Genomic DNA, 17,011 nt, shown 5'->3' on the forward strand with positions numbered 1-17,011 from the left:
CACGCTGCGGATAGTAGCCTGCCACCCGGCGGGTGGGGCGCCCTGAAGCAGAGCGCCCCGCGCGCCAGGCAGACATCAGCCAGCCCCACAAGCTCGGGGGACAGCAGGGAGGCGCAGCGCCACTATCCCACTGTTCCTCGACCTGGTTCGGTTTCCCTGACCTGCTTTTGGGGGGGAAATAAAGGGGATTTCCCCCCCTTTATTCCCCCCCAAAAAAACTAGGTGCGTCCTATGGTCCGGTGCGTCCAATCGTGCGAAAAATACGGTATATTTAATAAATTAATCCCATTCAACGAGGTCCACCAAATATATATGATTATGGCTGCAAACATATGGACACTTCCTTAGGAATAAGTGCCATCAAATTAATTTCTGAATAAACCTGCATAGGATTGGGCTGCAAGCCTTTGGTTGAAAGAGCAGAGTGAGATTGCAGTTAAATTAATAGTTTCAGTTCTATACTATTAGCTTTGTTTTAATGAAGTATCAGGTTGATCTGTTCAGACATTTTTATTTTCTACAAAGGTTTGCATACCAAGTTTAGTTTATACTGAAGATTGCGAGGAAGTTTTTTTGATAAGCATGGAAATCAGTTAAACAAGGAATAAGCTTTATTATGCCAGCAAGAAAGAAATGTTATAAATAGGAAGTTTAATTTTAGTTCCGAATAGTTAATAAATACATTAGGAACATTTCTTTATCTGTCATGAGAATAATACATCCAGTGAGCATCCTATAGTTAGAGAATAGCCTGAGCTAAGATTATTCATCATGGTTTTTGAATATACTTGCATGGTAAAGTGCAGTTGTTGGTTGAATAGAAAAATGTGTTAATGTACAGCACTTGTGCATGTTTATTCAGGAGTCAATTCCACTGTATTCCCTAGCACTTACTTTCAGGTAAATGGGCACACAATTGCAGCCTTTAGTATTCTAAATTGCATTAAAGTCATTCAAAAATATGCAGCAACAGTGAAAACTTCCAATTTCAGGTGTATTTGGGATTATTATTCTGTGACATGAAACAATTAGTTTAACATTCTGGGCCCTTCTAATTAGCAAGTAAATTGTATGTAAACTACCCCAAGAATTTGATTGAAGGACACCAAGAGATAATAAATACACACATTTGTTGTAAATAAGTAATGTAATGCATGCTTGTATTAATGAAAGTGAAAATAATGCATGGAGCATATTAATGTATGTAAAATAAGAGTTTATTTTCCAATAGATATTCTGTTTCACCAACTGAAACAAGCGTGTGTTTATGCTGCATTTAAAATAATCCCATTTTTGTGTTGTTGCGTCCAGAATAAATACATTTTAAATTATGTAATAGAAGTATTGTACTTGTGACAGTAATTTTCACTTTTTTTCATGAAATGTTGATGGACCACGAGAACTCATGGAACTAGTTAATCACATAACTGTCTAGCTTTTCCCTGGTTATGGGTTAATTTTTCCTCAAATTATGCAACTAGGAAAATTAATTTCCTCTTGCTTCTCATAGACAAAAATATAGAGAGAACTTTGTTTAAGGGTGTGCTTTTGTGAGTATTAAATTGCTGTTTAAAGACTGGTGTGACTATCTTAATGCTGTGTTCTTTAGCGCCTATAACCCAGGGAGCTGGAGTCAACTTCCCAATTGGAGAACTTCCAAGTCAACCATACTACCATGACATGAACTCGGGTGTAAACTTACAGAGGTCACTATCCTCTCCACCAACCAGGTGAGCATATCATTTTTAAAAAAGATCTAGCTATTGTTAGGATGTTTCTGTTGTTGTTGTTGTTGCTGCTGCTGTTTTTTTTATTTTTATATCTTATGCTTTATGTGGAAATTGTTCAATTCAGCAGTGTACTTATTGATGTGCTTTATTTACAGTTACCTTTTGTAATTATGCAACTCTTTTTATGTCATAAGCCTCCTTCAGCATAGGTTTTAATGGCGGAAAGGCGGCATGTAAATAAAATGACGATGAGGTGCAATATTGTACTTCTTAATTATGTGTAGACAAGTAACAGTTAAATATTTCCAATGCTTTCTATTAAAATGGAAGAATCAAGTAGGTGTGGTGATACATTTTTCATTATCAAAAAAGTCAACAAAATAGAGTGGAAGCTTTCAAAGCGATCATTTTGTCAAACAATAGCAGCAGCAGCAACAGTAAATACTAGTGTGAATAATAATAATAATAATAAATAATAATAATAATAATAATAATAATAATAATAATAATAATAATAATTTATTCATACCCCACCCACCTGACTGGGTTTCCCCAGCCACTCTGGACAGCTCCCAACAGAATAAAAGCATGATAAAACATCAGTCATTAAAAACTTCCCTATACGGGGCTGCCTTCAGATGTCGTTTAAAATCAGATAGTTGTTTATTTCTTTGACATCTGATGGGAAGGCATTCCACAGGGCAGGCGCCACCACTGAAAAGGCCCTCTTCCTGGTTCCCTGTAACCTCACCTTTCGCAGTGAGGGAACTGCCAGAAGGCCCTTGGAGTTGGACCTCAGTATCCAGGCTGAACAATGGAGGTGGAGATGCTCCTTGTAAATCTAGTGAGATCCTTGCTATCTATCTATCTATCATCTATCTATCTATCTATCTATCATCTATCTATCTATCATCTATCTATCATCTATCTATCTATCATCTATCTATCATCTGTCATCTATCATCTATCATCTCTATCTATCTATCTATCTATCTATCTATCTATCTATCTATCTATCATCTATCTATCTATCTATCTATCTATCTATCTATCTATCTATCTATCTATCATCTATCTATCATCTATCTATCATCTATCTATCATTTATCTATCTATCTATCTATCTATCTATCTATCTATCTATCTATCTATCTATTTATCTGCGCATATTCTCAGCCTCAATGTAGCATGTGAGCAATAGGTTTTTGGATCTGGAAACATGAGTTCAGAGTTTGGTTTAACCCAGGAATAGTTTTGGGCTTGACACATGCCATCTGGATCAAAAGAGCTGTCTGTTGTTACTTTTAATACACATGAAGGCAGTTAAATTAATGCTTCTTCTTATATATTCACAGTAAGAGACCCAAAACTATATCCATAGATGAGAATATGGAACCAAGCCCAACAGGGGACTTTTATCCTTCCCCCAATTCACCAGCTGCTGGGAGCAGGACATGGCATGAAAGAGATCAAGGTGAGTAAATCCATATCTTTATAGTGCTTCAGGCTCATTTGTGGAATTTTGTTTTACCTCATAAATACATTCATGCTTTGCAGTTTGAAATGGAGATTCAAATCTAAATCTGCTACTAGGCTGAAGTATGTTCCTAGACTTTTCAAACTTACAAAGTAGTGTCCATTAGTCATCATTAACCTTACCATCATCCTTTTTTTTTAATTTTTACACCCAGATATTGTGAATATGCATACCAATCCTTTTACTAAAACAACAGTTTTTACTGGAAACTAATCCTGTCAAATTAGAGGGTCAGGATAGATATTAATTTATTTATCTGACTCTCTGGCTAGCAAAATCTAGCCACGCTGGTAAATAATTGAATAAATTATTAAGCTTTCACCGTATATTTTATAAGAAAATGAATAAACATTCGGCCTTTTTTCTGGCCTTGTTTCTGTGCCTTTAATAGCAAGTTGATGTGAAAACATTAAGAAAGTCGAAGCTACCTGTGGTATAAAGAAAAAGAAATGGCTTCACTTGTTTTATTTCCCCATGTTGGTTTGCTAATAGAGGTTCGGAAGCAGGTCCAGAAAAGATCTAAGAGCCTTAACCCTGGTGATTTGCATCCTATTTTATGCTCCCTAATGTCCTGAAATTTTCATTTTGCTTTGTTCTTAAATTATTTCTGTTTATCTATACATATAAGCCAATGAACATACTAGTTTACCCTCTACTGCCCAGTAACTGCTACCCTGAAAGTTATAGACATTTAGCCAGCAATCATGCTGCCCACATCCTTGCACATAACAAACATAACAAAGTGCACCTTCTGTTTATCATTTATCATTTTTATTTCTTTAAGGCATTCATATAAAGCGTGCATAAAAAAATAAACCAGGCAGCAAATAAAATTCACCTTAAAACCAAATAGAAACTTGAATACTTCCTAATTTCTCTTTTACTTTTAATTATCATTAACTAGTAGTTCTTTTCATGGTCTTCCTTGAGGTATTTCACATAATCCTCCTTACAGAACTTCTTGCAGTCCTACTAGCGTAATCTGTTTATTACAATTGCTTTTTAAATAATTCAAATATTTAATTCAGTCTTCTAAGAATCTCTGGTCCCGCAGGTTTCGAATCCTGTCGAATCTGAGTTGGGAGGAAGTTCCACAATGCTAATAGGCTTCTAATAGTTCAGTTGTAAGGAGGAATAACTCACCGCCTTGATAGTCAGCCAGCCCTGGCATGGCCAGTCATTTAGAGTATCTTTTAAGAGCAGACAAATTGGGACAACTTGGTGGCACCCTTTGATGGTGGCACCCTTTTTTCTCCAAAGAGGGCCAGATTTGATGAAGTGAACATGCCTGAGGGCCGGCTTTTTTTAAGAACTTTATCCCAGGACATATACTGCCATGGGGGTCAGATTAAATCAATTGACGGGCCGGATTAGGCCCCCGAAACAGACTTAGGACATGCCTGCCTTAGTGGCACAGATCCAGGCAGAGGCTTACCCACCCCTGTTGTAAAGGAACATTTTTAAATGGTTCTATCAACCAGTTCCTTTCCCACCTTCCCTTATGTAAGAAGTATCTGAAATATAAATGGGGTACTTGAATAAAACAGTTCCTTACATTTGACTTTCTGTTGATACAAGTGATATGCCATATTCCTAGCTAAGTGGCAATAGTAATAAGGCCTGATTGAGTTCCACCTCCTCAGCCCCACTGTCTTGCCTTAGAGGACATCAGTGGCAGCTGTTTTCTTGTAATTTCCAGCAAAGAAGGGCTTTCCTGCACCATGGGCTGAGCAAGATCAAACTGCTGAGCACCAATGCCTTGTCTTAGACGACATCAGCGAGAGCCGTTGCCTATGTTGGTGGCAAGTCTTTCCCTGATGTCCTCTGACATCATCACTGATGTCCTCTGACATCAGTGCATGGAAGTGGGGTTGAGGAGCTGAAACTCGCTTAGCACATAATGGAGGCAAGTGAAGCATATCCGATCAGCAAAAAACAAACTTCCTTAGTTCTGGCCAATTGTCTCTGCCAGAATTTCATGCCCTTGTTTGCTTTTTGAAAGACCTGCAATATTATACAGAAAAGTGCATGGGTTACTAGAATTAGGTATTTTGTGGTAAAAGGATATAACTTCTCCTGAGCCAGTGAAAGCTACCCATTCTCAGAAGATCCTTATCTTTCATCTCATCACCCCATGATGTTATCCAGTTTCCCAGTTGCAATTAATAACTATTTCTAGCTTACACATAAAAATGAATTACATATTGTATACACTGTGCAATAGTCTTTGTTTCAGATTTATATTGATCGTGGGTTTTTTGCCTTGTTTCTTTTTAACATAGCATTAAGAAGATGGTTTTTGTGCAGGGTTTTTACTTAAAGGGAATGTTACACTCTTTGGAGCAGTTGTGGTACCAATCATAAAAGTTCCATTTTAGTATTCCCCAAATATTTATGTCTCTCGGCCCCTTTGCACCTCAGGCAGTATCCCCCGTTCCCCCAAATGATCTTTTTACAGCATGTTTAAACAATATTTTATTTGGGTCAGTTTTTACATTCTTCCCACTTACTGCAAAATATCAATTTGGAATGTACTCCCCCACCCCCAACTTTCTATAAATAATGCAAGTTTTATTTGCATCTTTTTGTACATATATTTGCAAACATGGGGATATAGGATTGGGCTTAAAATAAAAAAGACTCGCCTATTGGTTGGTATTATTATTATTATTATTATTAACATCAACATCTGTTGGGGTGCTCAGACATTGCTCTTTATTCATCTCCCAAAGAATGAGCTCAAAAGTGATCCTCAATTATTTATTTTCAATTTCCCTCAGTTACCCTCACCACATGCAGAAGTGGTCGTCTGTACTAGGAACCTTCACAACTATTTAAGGAGGATTCTCATTTACCCTAGTTATTGATAGTTAGAGTGATTTCCATACCCAGAATAAGATGGAATCCCGTGCTCCCATTCTATACACCATGAGGGGAACAGGAAGGGGAAATGCAATGAGTGATGGGAGCACCATCTGAACAGATGCTCTATTTTGTTGTTGTTGATTTTTGGTACTGATTTCATGAAAAGTCACCCAATTCTTAAAACTTGAATGCTTGTATCAAGAAAGATAATCTTTTAAGTTCCTTTGCATGGTGGTCTCTGCATAATTCTAGTTGTGGAGTGCAGAGTTCTGTGGTGCTTAAGCTTTGGTGACCTGCAGTTAAGAGGGGAAAAAATTGTGTCTAAACGGATTCATGGTAAAAACCGGTCATTTAAGGGGCCTGGGTTATGGAGTGGCATAAGTTCCTGTGTCCCCCCCCCCCTTTCTTTATTTGGCAATTTTAAGTATAGTCAACCATTTTAACTGAGGTGTAGGAAAACATATCCGGGCGATAAATCTTCTCCCCCCCTTTCTCGTGGTACTCGAGGCATTGAAAAAAGCAACCTATGTTATTTGTTTAGGATGTTAGTTCCATTGCTTTAGTCCTGCTCCTGTAATATACGTTGATAGGAAAGACATCGCTGGTGGCTATTGCCACATGAATTACACAAAAGACATAGGCTAAAATGGGAAAGAAAATGGGTAAACATCATGTGCCTATGTCTGCAGAGGCAATTTTCAAAAATTGTCCACCCTCTTGCAGCTCCTTTATCATGAACTATGGTGTATCAGGAATAATTTTCCCATGCAGATTTATTATAGGGACTGGACTGTTTTACTTTTTTGCAGTCTAAACTTTGACTGATAATTCATATTAGTTTATAGTAATTATAGTGCTGGATGTGTTTGGAGTGTTATCCGATTCCTTGCTATGCGTCCTAAATGGTTACTGAATTGATTCCTATCCTGTCTCTTTAGTTTTAAGAGATGTTTGTCATGTCACTTTGCCTCTCAAACACTTAAATACTTACAACTTCCGTTGATGTGCTTCAGTGATAAGCACAGCCTTCCATTGTAAACTAAACTGCCAGGCTTCGCATATCCTGAATGTGCAAATACAAATGTGTTTCCAACTTAGAATAAGGTTGGTTTGGGATAGGCAGCATGATCAATCTTTCAGAGGAAACCTTTGACACATTCTAGGTTCCTCTCCGAGGCCCTGGTCCTTGGAGTTAACTAGTTCACTCAATCCACTAAGCCCAGACTTCTAGTAGTGGTCGTCAAAATACCTGTCATTACCTACTCAATTCTAGAGAGCAATAGGATTTTTTATTGTATACATTCACACAAGACATGTGGTTTGAGAATCCTACCAGAACACAACACACTCATTCTCTCCCTCATTGCACCCCCTTCACTCTCTGCTCAGCTCCACTCTTTTTTACACCCCTTTTTATCTCTCAAAGTCAACTCTGACGTTCTATATCTGGGGTTCGCTTCACTCAGAATTCCATCACACTCACCTGTTGTCCATTCTTCACCCAAGACATTGTTACGTTGCGTTATCAGGAAATACTTTTCCGGTCTCCTGAAATTCAGGGGCAGATATGTTTCTTACCATGAATTGGCACATTTGAGGTCTGGTTTTGTGGCAACTTCAGCACCGAGAGCTATGGTTTTGATGTTCTGAGTTGGTAAGTACCAAGGGACCTGGTACAGTTCATCCCCAGGGTCTCCATACGAGAGGACTCGGGTCACGTCACAAAGGAAAAAGAAGAAACACTATTGGCCAAATTGCTGCTTTCATAAGTTTCTGAGGCTAGTGGCAGAAGATGAGATTATTTGTAACCTCAGTTCCCAACATCCAGTTGCCATAAGAGTACGGTCATGCACTAATGGCAGGCACAGCTTTTCTAGAAGGTTCCTGAAGCTCAGCAGCACCTGAGATCTTTGCTCCACAAGTATGAATATGCAGAACCACAGTTACTGGTAAGTAATTCTTCTTTTCAAAAAAATAAAAAATGATGACAATTTTATCACAGTGTGAGAAAAGAGAATTTTGTGGGTTAAAAATATATATTTCATGGAGTTTATGTTTCACCGTTTATTAACGATTATTAAGTTAAAGTCAGTGGTTAATATGTTATTTTATCTCTTGAGCCATGCTACTTCTTTTACACACTCTCTCTCACACACATATAAAGATGGCATCCGATATGTTAATTACTTTAACATAACCCCCCCTATTTATTCATTTAACTTCTTTGCAGATTAATTTGAAATAGTAAATGTAAGTACATGTCAGGAGCGCAAGAGCACGGTGCGCACGCATTCTTCACGAAGTGCTCAAAAATTAGCAAGGGGACTTTGCAGTTCATTTAATTGGAAGGGAATGTGCAAAGCACCGACACAAAATAAAAGTTCAAAAGCACAATAATTTCACAGTAATAGACTCTGATCCAGTGCTGTTTCTGCCCGTGAGGTGCCTTGCCTGGCTTGAGCCAAGCTGAATCTCTTGGAGATGAAAGGGCACTTAAAGCAATCTGTCAAAGCATGACACACATTTTGGCCAGGATCCCAGAAGCTGCTTGGGGAGTAGTGGGGTACCTGAAGGTGCCTGGAATTTCAGATTAGAAATCCTGGCAACCAGAACCAAGCACATCACTCCCGAATCACCATAATGGTTTGCCAGAAAAGAGGGAGATGTTCTCTCCTCTGCTCAGGCGCCACCGGTGGCTATTTGCTAATTCTGCAACTTCTAACCTAACTCTTGTCAAGTGACACAAGTCACCCCCTAGGGTCTGGCTGCCTTTGCTAAGTAATTTGTCCCATGAGTGACAAATCTGTACCATGTTTGCTCAGGGATGGTGGGCTTGGTCCTAGACAGACAACCCTGATTTCCAGTTGCAATGAACTGCCAAGGCATTCCGAAACCAAAAGACACCTTTTGGGTTGGACACTGATATAGTGAAGGGAGTTGCAGACAGAGAATGGAAAGGCAAGTCCCTGTCTGCACACACACAAAATGGCGTTTCTTGAAAGTACTATTCAAAGCTAGGAGGTGATATGAAAATGAATAGTCATTCCATGGTTTTGGTATGCAATATGGCATTTCCTTTCCATCCTTACCCAGTTTTATGAAGTAATGAAATAATAGTTGATATTGCTTACTGTGGGAAATGAATGCATTCCCTCCCCTCTTTCTTTCTAAAAAAATATTTAAAAATCCCTTTGATGGGAAGAGGATCTTGCTTAGAAAGGGGGATAATTTAAAATGCCACAGGATGCCAGAACATTTGCCATGAAAGGACTCTATGAAAAGAACTGGCATGGGTTAAGAAGAAGCCCCCATACCCTCTAATATAATAATAAAAATTGTCCCTGGGAAAACAGCAGCAGTTTCTCTTGCACAGCTCAACAGCAGTTAAACTCATTCTTAACGTTAGACTAAGACAACATATTTACTCAGGCGTGGAAAGTAAAAGGATGTTATGGTGTGTTCCTAGAGCATTGAATACAGATATAAAGATTTATTTGAAATTGTACATTAGGGTGTACAATTAAATACATTTTAATTTTACAGTTTCTTCATCATGCTCACTTTCCTATGGTTCTCCTGCGTTCAGCAACAGCAAACTAGTACAACCCCAGCTTTCCATTAAAACAGAAGCGCTTGGATCCCCTTCGCCTGTTCTTCACCTTCCCCCTGCCGGACTTCCTTGTGATGAGGAACAAGTATCTGCTGCAGAATATCCTCCTCCTGGACCTCTGCCATCTTTTGCTATCTCCCCATCTTCTGGACTTGCTTTCCCTGGAATTCCTTTAAATATGGGGCCATCTCCTGATGGGCCTTTCCTTATTAGACCCCCGTCTCACGGTTTTTCTAAAATGGAAATCTTAATTTCAGAACTTAGAGAATTAAAAGGGGAGGTACGTAGTGCTGTTCAGGAGCTGAAAACCATAACTGGGCAGCTAGGCCAGCTGCTCACCTACACAGGACAGAAAAATACAACTCCTAAGGCACACACTGAAGGCTAGGCCCTATTTCTTCTCCCCTGGAGAAACATTCTTTACCTGGAAAATGCATTTATTCGGTAAGGTTTCCTTTACAGGATGCCCATTTGATTGTGTAAACTGTGTATTCTGTCCTAACGAAAGCATGACCAAAAGCTTCTTTTAAGAGAGTTATATATCTATATTCCACTAGCAATTTGTTGTACTGTTGTAAATATTTAACATCTTACAATATATACTAATAAATGTATACATGCATTATACACAAGCCTTTATTGTGTTTTTATTTCAAGTTCTTACCTTCAGTTCTTGCTTTCCTAAGATGAATCCCTGCAAAGGAGCGGGTATATGCTGGGAGGGCTGGAAGTAGCGTTGTTGTCTGTTTTTTTAAGAAAAATCTTCCCATAACTTGATTGTGTGTTTTTTTCTATTTTGTTTACAACATAAAACAAAATTGAGCAGGGGATAACATAAGGGATAGAGAGGGAAGAGATCCATAATAATTACTGTATACAAAGCATTCCAAATCATTTGTCCATTGCAGAGTTTGCACATGAGAGTCTTTGTAATCATGACCTGACAGGTGGATGCCTTCCGTATACCTTCTTGCTAAAAAAACCAACCAACCAGGTAGGGCCGGAAGATATTCTGGCCGTTGCTTTTATTGGAAGGTCAGTTCTCCCAATCCTGGGAGGCTAGTTGTTACAAGAGCTCTGTATGTAAGAACCGGTGCCTGAGTTACCTTTCCAACCTCTTCCATCCCAATCCCTTTTCCTTTTGTGTTGCGTCTTCTTAAATGGTAAGCCTGAGCGCAGGAATTGTCTTATTACAGGTATTTGTAAGCTGTTCTGGGAGCCTTCCCCCTCACCCCCCCTCCCAAGTAAAGAAAAGGGTAAAAACCTTTCAACAAACCCATGTAAGAGGTTCCATGTTGCTGGAATATATTCAAAAATATGTTCATATCAGATAGCCAGGTCAGTAGCTAGTTATCCAGATATAAACCTCAGTCAAAAAAAAAAAAAAAAAAAAAAAAAAAGGAAAGAAAAGGAAAGGAAAGGAAAAAGGCACAGGTAGGCTTTAACTGTTTTCTTGCTGCTTTGAATTTAAGGCAATGGAAACTTCTGACCATCCTCAGCAATGTCTGCTGCCCCTGGAGAGCTTTGGGAATGAAATTTTCCTCTGCCTCTTGGTTCATTGGACTTCAGATGCAAAGCACTGTAAATACATTCCCCGTCTCTCCTCAAAATAGGTAAAGGTAAAGGGACCCCTGACCATTAGGTCCAGTCGTGACCGACTCTGGGGTTGCAGTGCTCATCTTGCTTTATTGGCCGAGGGAGCCGGCGTACAGCTTCCGGGTCATATGGCCAGCATGACTAAGCCTCTTCTGGCGAACCAGAGCAGCGCACGGAAACGCCATTTACCTTCCCGCAGGAGCAGTACCTATTTATCTACTTGCACTTTGACGTGCTTTGGAACTGCTACATTGGCAGGAGCAGGGACCGAGCAACGGGAGTTCACCCCGTTGCAGGGATTCAAACCGCTGACCTTCTGATCAGCAAATCCTAGGATCTGTGGTTTAACCCACAGCGCCACCTCCTCAAAATACAATATCTCAAATTATCTGATCACAAAAGCTGCTGCTTTAAAGTCAAACCTACAATCAGCCGCCCTGAGATCTTCTGATCAAGGGCAGTATATAAATTTAACTAACAACAACAGCAGCAGCAATAATTATAATAATAATAGCCAGGACTTCTTTTCAGCTGGAACTCGCTGGAACTCAGTTCCGGCCCCTCTTAGGTGGGCATCATTGCCATTATAAAAGAATAAGGGAAGAGTTTGTGGAGAGTTCCGGCACTTCTTTTTCCAGAAAAATAGCACTGATAATAGCCTAATACTCAGTTCTACAATGGCTTTCTAGGGTCTCAGCCAGAGGTCTTTGTCCGTTATGTCACCTGAGGACCAAATTAGATATGACATGGGAGATCTGTTATCAGAATATCCTGTGATTTTTAGGGATTTTTAAACTAGGGGCAACTGCATATTTCCTGTCATAGGCTTAGATCAGGAAGCAGCATGGGAGGAAAGTGATAAATATCCCTCTCTCAACATCACTTCAAAGCAGCCATAGGGGGATGCTAATTTGTAGGCAAGTAAAGAAATTGCTGCAAAAAAATAATTAAAAAATTGCCCTACTTTTGTCACTCATGTCCTGAACATAAATTTATATCTTGATACTGTAATATTTACTACCGTATTTACTCAAATGTAATGCACATCTTTTTGGGCCTAATTAACGTCGTGAAAATTAGGGTGCGTGTTAGATTTGGTGGTGCATTACATTCGAGTAAATACAGCAATTTGCAGACACTGAAGACGGTACTGAGCCATGACTTGCTCAGGGCAGTCATATGTTTATTCCCAAGGGGGAATCAGTTTGGGATTTGGAAGGAATATCTATAATCTGATTTAGCCAAGGGGAATGTTATCTTGATGTATGAAATTTAAATTGATCACAATAATATAAGCATGCTTAAGTTTAAATCTGGTCTTTTCTCCTTTTCTCTCTCTCCTGTTTTATGTCTGTCGCTGTACTACAGTTTCCAACAATTCAAACATGTTGAGCCAGATTATTTTTTTAAAAAAAACCTATGAATATAAGATTTTTTTTTTATGCTAACAGAACATTGTGGCCCCAATCTACATATGAGCCCATAGTTTTTAGTAGCCTTAAATGTCCTTAGTTGTACTGTATTTCAAGCTGTGTCTAAATGTGCTGCTTTAAAATTCATTTCAGTTCCTCAAAGGGATCTCCTAAAATGGAAAATTCAACAGCAACCAATACACACTTACTTGGGAGTAAGTCCTATATAACTCCATAGGGCTGTATTCTGCTGTTAGTAGTTTTTCAAACTGGCTAACACCAGGACTAAAAAATACTGATCATACTTGATTGATTTGTGCTGTAGACCAATATTTCTTAGATTCTTAATACTAATACACTGCACTCAGTAGCTTTTTTGTTTAGGTTTTTTTTTTTTACCCTAGAGGCATTATGAACCTCAGTGATACGCCAGTTCTTAATGGACAAACAACATATTAGCCAGTATCAAGTGCAATATGTTTGGCTTTTACAATTAAATTTCCTCACAGCCACCAAGGCTTTGCTTTTTGCTTTTAAAGTTCTGTCTCTGTCGGTTATGAAATTATCTGAAGAAATGACCTAGATGATGTAATCCACAACATTTTTCTGTAGTGTATAAATCTAATAGCCTGTTGTTAGTTTTAGGTAGGATTTTGTAACTGGTTGTTCTTAACATTGCAGAGTGATCTTGCTAGTACAGTTGTATTATATGTATATTCTCCAGCATATTGATCCTTCTAATTTCTGGAGAACATTAGGAAAGAGCTCATCATCATGACAGACAGGATGAGGAGGCTGCCCGAGTGGAGGCCTGTGTAATTCAAGGATCTCTTGGAACTGTATTACACCTGTGTGCACTTTGTGGTGCTGTGGGCCTCTTGGGCTTGCTCATTGGAAGGTCGGCAGTTCGAATCCCCATGACGTGGTGAGCTCCCGTTGCTCTGCCCCAGTTCCTGCCAACCTAGCAGTTCGAAAGCACACCAGTGCAAGTAGATAAATAGGTACCGCTGTGGCGGGAAGGTAAACGGTATTTCCATGCACTCTGGCTTCCATCACGGTGTTCTGTTGCGCCAGAAGTGGTTTAGTCATGCTGGCCACATGACCTGGAAAGCTGTCTGTGGACAAACGCCCGCTCCCTGGGCTTGAAAACAAGATGAGTGCCACAACCCTGCAGTAGTCTTTAACTGGACTTAACCGTCCAGGGGTCCTTTACCTTTTACCATACTTTGGCAATGGATTCATAATGCTCCTTTTTAGTGGATGGTTATTGAGGTCAGCTTTGCCTGCATCATGATTGTTTCTCCAAGTGCAGCTTATATGCGGGGAGTGAGGAGGGAATTAAGGGACAAATTTGAATCCAAACCTGTCTGCCAGTAACTTTCCTGCCCATGTATAAGCTCTGTACTATGTACTAACAAACTTACATCAAAGTAGGTTAGTCCATCTCTTTCCTAGACATATATGAAGATGACGTCTTTTACTGTTCATAATTAGGGAAATTAATCTGCTGGCAACTCACCAGTGCTTTATCCAGCACCTGAAAATGCTAAAATACAACCCAATTTGTAAAAACCTGTGCTTTTAAGTTTTAAGTTTAAGAGTTTTAAGTCAGCGAGGGGTTGTTTTTTATGTATTTAGAGTCAGATACTAATCTGCTCCCCCCCCCTTTAAAGAGTTTTCTTAGGTGTAAAAATGATCGCTCCCTTCCTGCTTAAATTAGGGAAGACTGAAAAGGAATAAATATTTCAGTTAGGCTGGCATTGCCTGAAATAGTTGGGCCCATTTGCAGAAGGTGTAACACGTGTTGTTGTTTTTAAGTATTACTTTTGCACTACTTGAGAATTGCACAAAAAAGTGAAAATAAATCGATAGATGATGTTCTGATTGCATAAGACCATGCACATCCTTTTATGCAAGAGGAAGCAGAAGAACCGTGATAGGGCGTGCCTATTACAGCACTTTGAACTCTTGCACAAATGTTTGTGGAATAACTCCTAACTATAGTCCTTCTGCTTATTGTTCTTTAGCGTCAATATAGTGCTCCTTGCAGAGAAAGATTTCATTTAATTAAGTAGCTTGAAGCTGCGACTAAATGGAGGTGGATTTGGGAATTAAACCGGGCTGGCTGCAGTAGATGCAAAACTATTTATTCTGCGCCTGTGCCCCTATTCCTTGGTGGCTCTCCTCCTGTAGATTCATGGGAAAGTGAACATGTTGTGTTACTGCCTGTGAAAGCCGAGCAGGTGTCCAATGCAGGCAGGTGGATCCTTGAACTCTGCCTCTCTCACAAGTTGACTCCAGGAATGTTCCATTAACAGGTGGCTCACTGATTGGGGCGCCATGTGACATTTATCGAGGGAGCTCCTGGGATGGCAGACAGCTCCGTGCAGAGGCAGAGGGTCTGTGCTTTTGATGAGGAAATTGCTGAAACTCATGTCTCATTAGTGTTTCCTAAGGTTCTTTGGAAGCAAACAACAGTTTAATTAAAGTCTGACGTAAACACATTTCTGCACTCCTTCCCCGCAGCATTTTATCACATTAGAATTGATCAAAATAGTTGCCTTGGGCTGACTTGAGCAGATATACATCTGGAGCGCCATTTGTGCAAGCTGCCGTTGAGCTGGCTACATACATTATGCTTCACAGCAACTCTCTCTCTTGCCTTCCTTTGTAGATAGAATTACCTTGTTGGGAGATGAGTTGATCTAACGTTCTCCCCCCCCCCCCCAAATTTGCATAAGCCTTTATCTCTTTGATGTGCTAGTGTTTTAAATTTATAACATAACGCGGTCCAGACATGCATATTCCTTACCTTTATAGTATTATGCAAGAATAACTTCCAAGCTTTTAATCTAGCCATACCTCCGTTTAATTCCACCACCAACTCACACCAGTTTTATTCAGAGACGTGTATGGATGTTATGATCTTGTGTTGTATTAGCATAATGTTCATTTCTAACTGGTGTCAGCTAGAGATGCCAGCACTTAAAATCCTGCAGAGAAGCATTAATTGTTTATCTCTCCACCACCCCAAATGAAGGAGATATATATGTGGTTCCCATTCTCTAGTCTTCTTGACACAGTCCTGTTGTGTATTCTTTTTCAGTTACTCCGTATTATCAATATATATATATATATATATATATATATATATTAAACCGAAGATGTAGAAGAATGGATTGTTATATTTTAACAGAGCATTAAAAAGATACTGCAAGAAATGTCATTTACAGAACATTAGTTGATAAAACCAGTGCTGAAATAAAAATTGTAAATTGAACAAATGCTGCGGGTGGTTGTGTAATATCTCAGTACTTAAGGACTTGGTGAAAAGAATAAGTATTGAGCCCATGGAAAGAATAACATTGTAGGTGTCTCAATCTTCAGTGAGGAGGGCATTCCACATTTAAGGCACTAAGAAAACCTGTTCTCCTAATGGTCTATATTTGGATTTGGGACATCCTTCAGAACTTAACAGCTGGGCAGGTTTTCCGTCAGATATCTGGGTCTCAGGTTGCATAGAGCTTCATACGTCAACAGTATAAACAACATCTGGTTGGCCACTGAGAGAAAAGGATGTTGAACCAGATTGACCCAATCCAGCAGGCTCTTCTTACGTTCTGAATAACATCAGCGTGTTGAATTGGGCTTGGAAGTCCATTGCAAATCCCATGGAATTGCAGTAATACAATTCCAGCTGGCTAACTCGCTAACCTGGCCACCGTATTTTGCCGTAACTACAGCTTCTGGGTCATCAGCGAGGGCAGCGCCAGGTAGAGTACATGCAAAATGCAAGATTTACAGTAATCTAGGGAGGTTACCATTTTAGTGCTTTTTGCCCTCAAGTTGGGTGTGGAGCTTGCATCACCCCCTCGCAGACCATTTTAACGGAATGTCTTCTTAGCGCTGAGATTATATAAGTATGAAAGAGTCACCTTGCCAAAAGCAAATATTTATTAAATTTTATGAAGCGAATGTTTATAATGGCTTTTGTGCTGGAGTAGAAAGGATGTTGTTGTCTAGCAAAACGAAAAGGTGCTAACCAAAGAAGAAGGGTGCTGCTATTTACATCTCTTGTAGATGCAAGTTTATGTTATTAGATACTGATTTCAGTTATACATTACAATGAATATTCATTTTTTCAGTATTTTGTCTCAGTCTTCCTAGTATTTCAGTGCCATTATGCTCACATCAGCTTGGAGAAGTCAGCTAGGCTGAGAAAGAGCCCCATGTTCTCTTAATCCACAACTCCTTAAAATTT

The 17,011-nt window shown here is 39.4% G+C and overlaps 1 protein-coding gene across 17 annotated transcripts in view; it reads left to right on the forward strand.

Annotated features, from left to right (window-relative positions):
- The window catches only part of NFIB (nuclear factor I B), a 298,687-nt gene that overhangs the window by 227,174 nt on the left and 54,502 nt on the right, over positions 1–17,011 (forward strand). For 16 of the 17 annotated variants that reach the window (XR_013391119.1, XM_028711819.2, XM_028711820.2 and 13 more), the window contains exons 5-6: positions 1,610–1,730; positions 3,086–3,204. Coding sequence is in view for 16 of the 17 variants with exons in the window: in XM_028711819.2 (XP_028567652.1) it covers positions 1,610–1,730; positions 3,086–3,204 (240 nt within the window). In the remaining variant the exon portion in view is untranslated. Of the gene's footprint in view, positions 1–1,609; positions 1,731–3,085; positions 3,205–9,675; positions 10,966–17,011 lie in introns of those variants that run through there. The other variant, XM_077921163.1, reaches the window with a different exon arrangement.

This window comes from Podarcis muralis, chromosome 17 (genome assembly GCF_964188315.1).
Source record: "Podarcis muralis chromosome 17, rPodMur119.hap1.1, whole genome shotgun sequence".
NCBI classification, from domain to species: Eukaryota; Metazoa; Chordata; class Lepidosauria; order Squamata; family Lacertidae; genus Podarcis; species Podarcis muralis.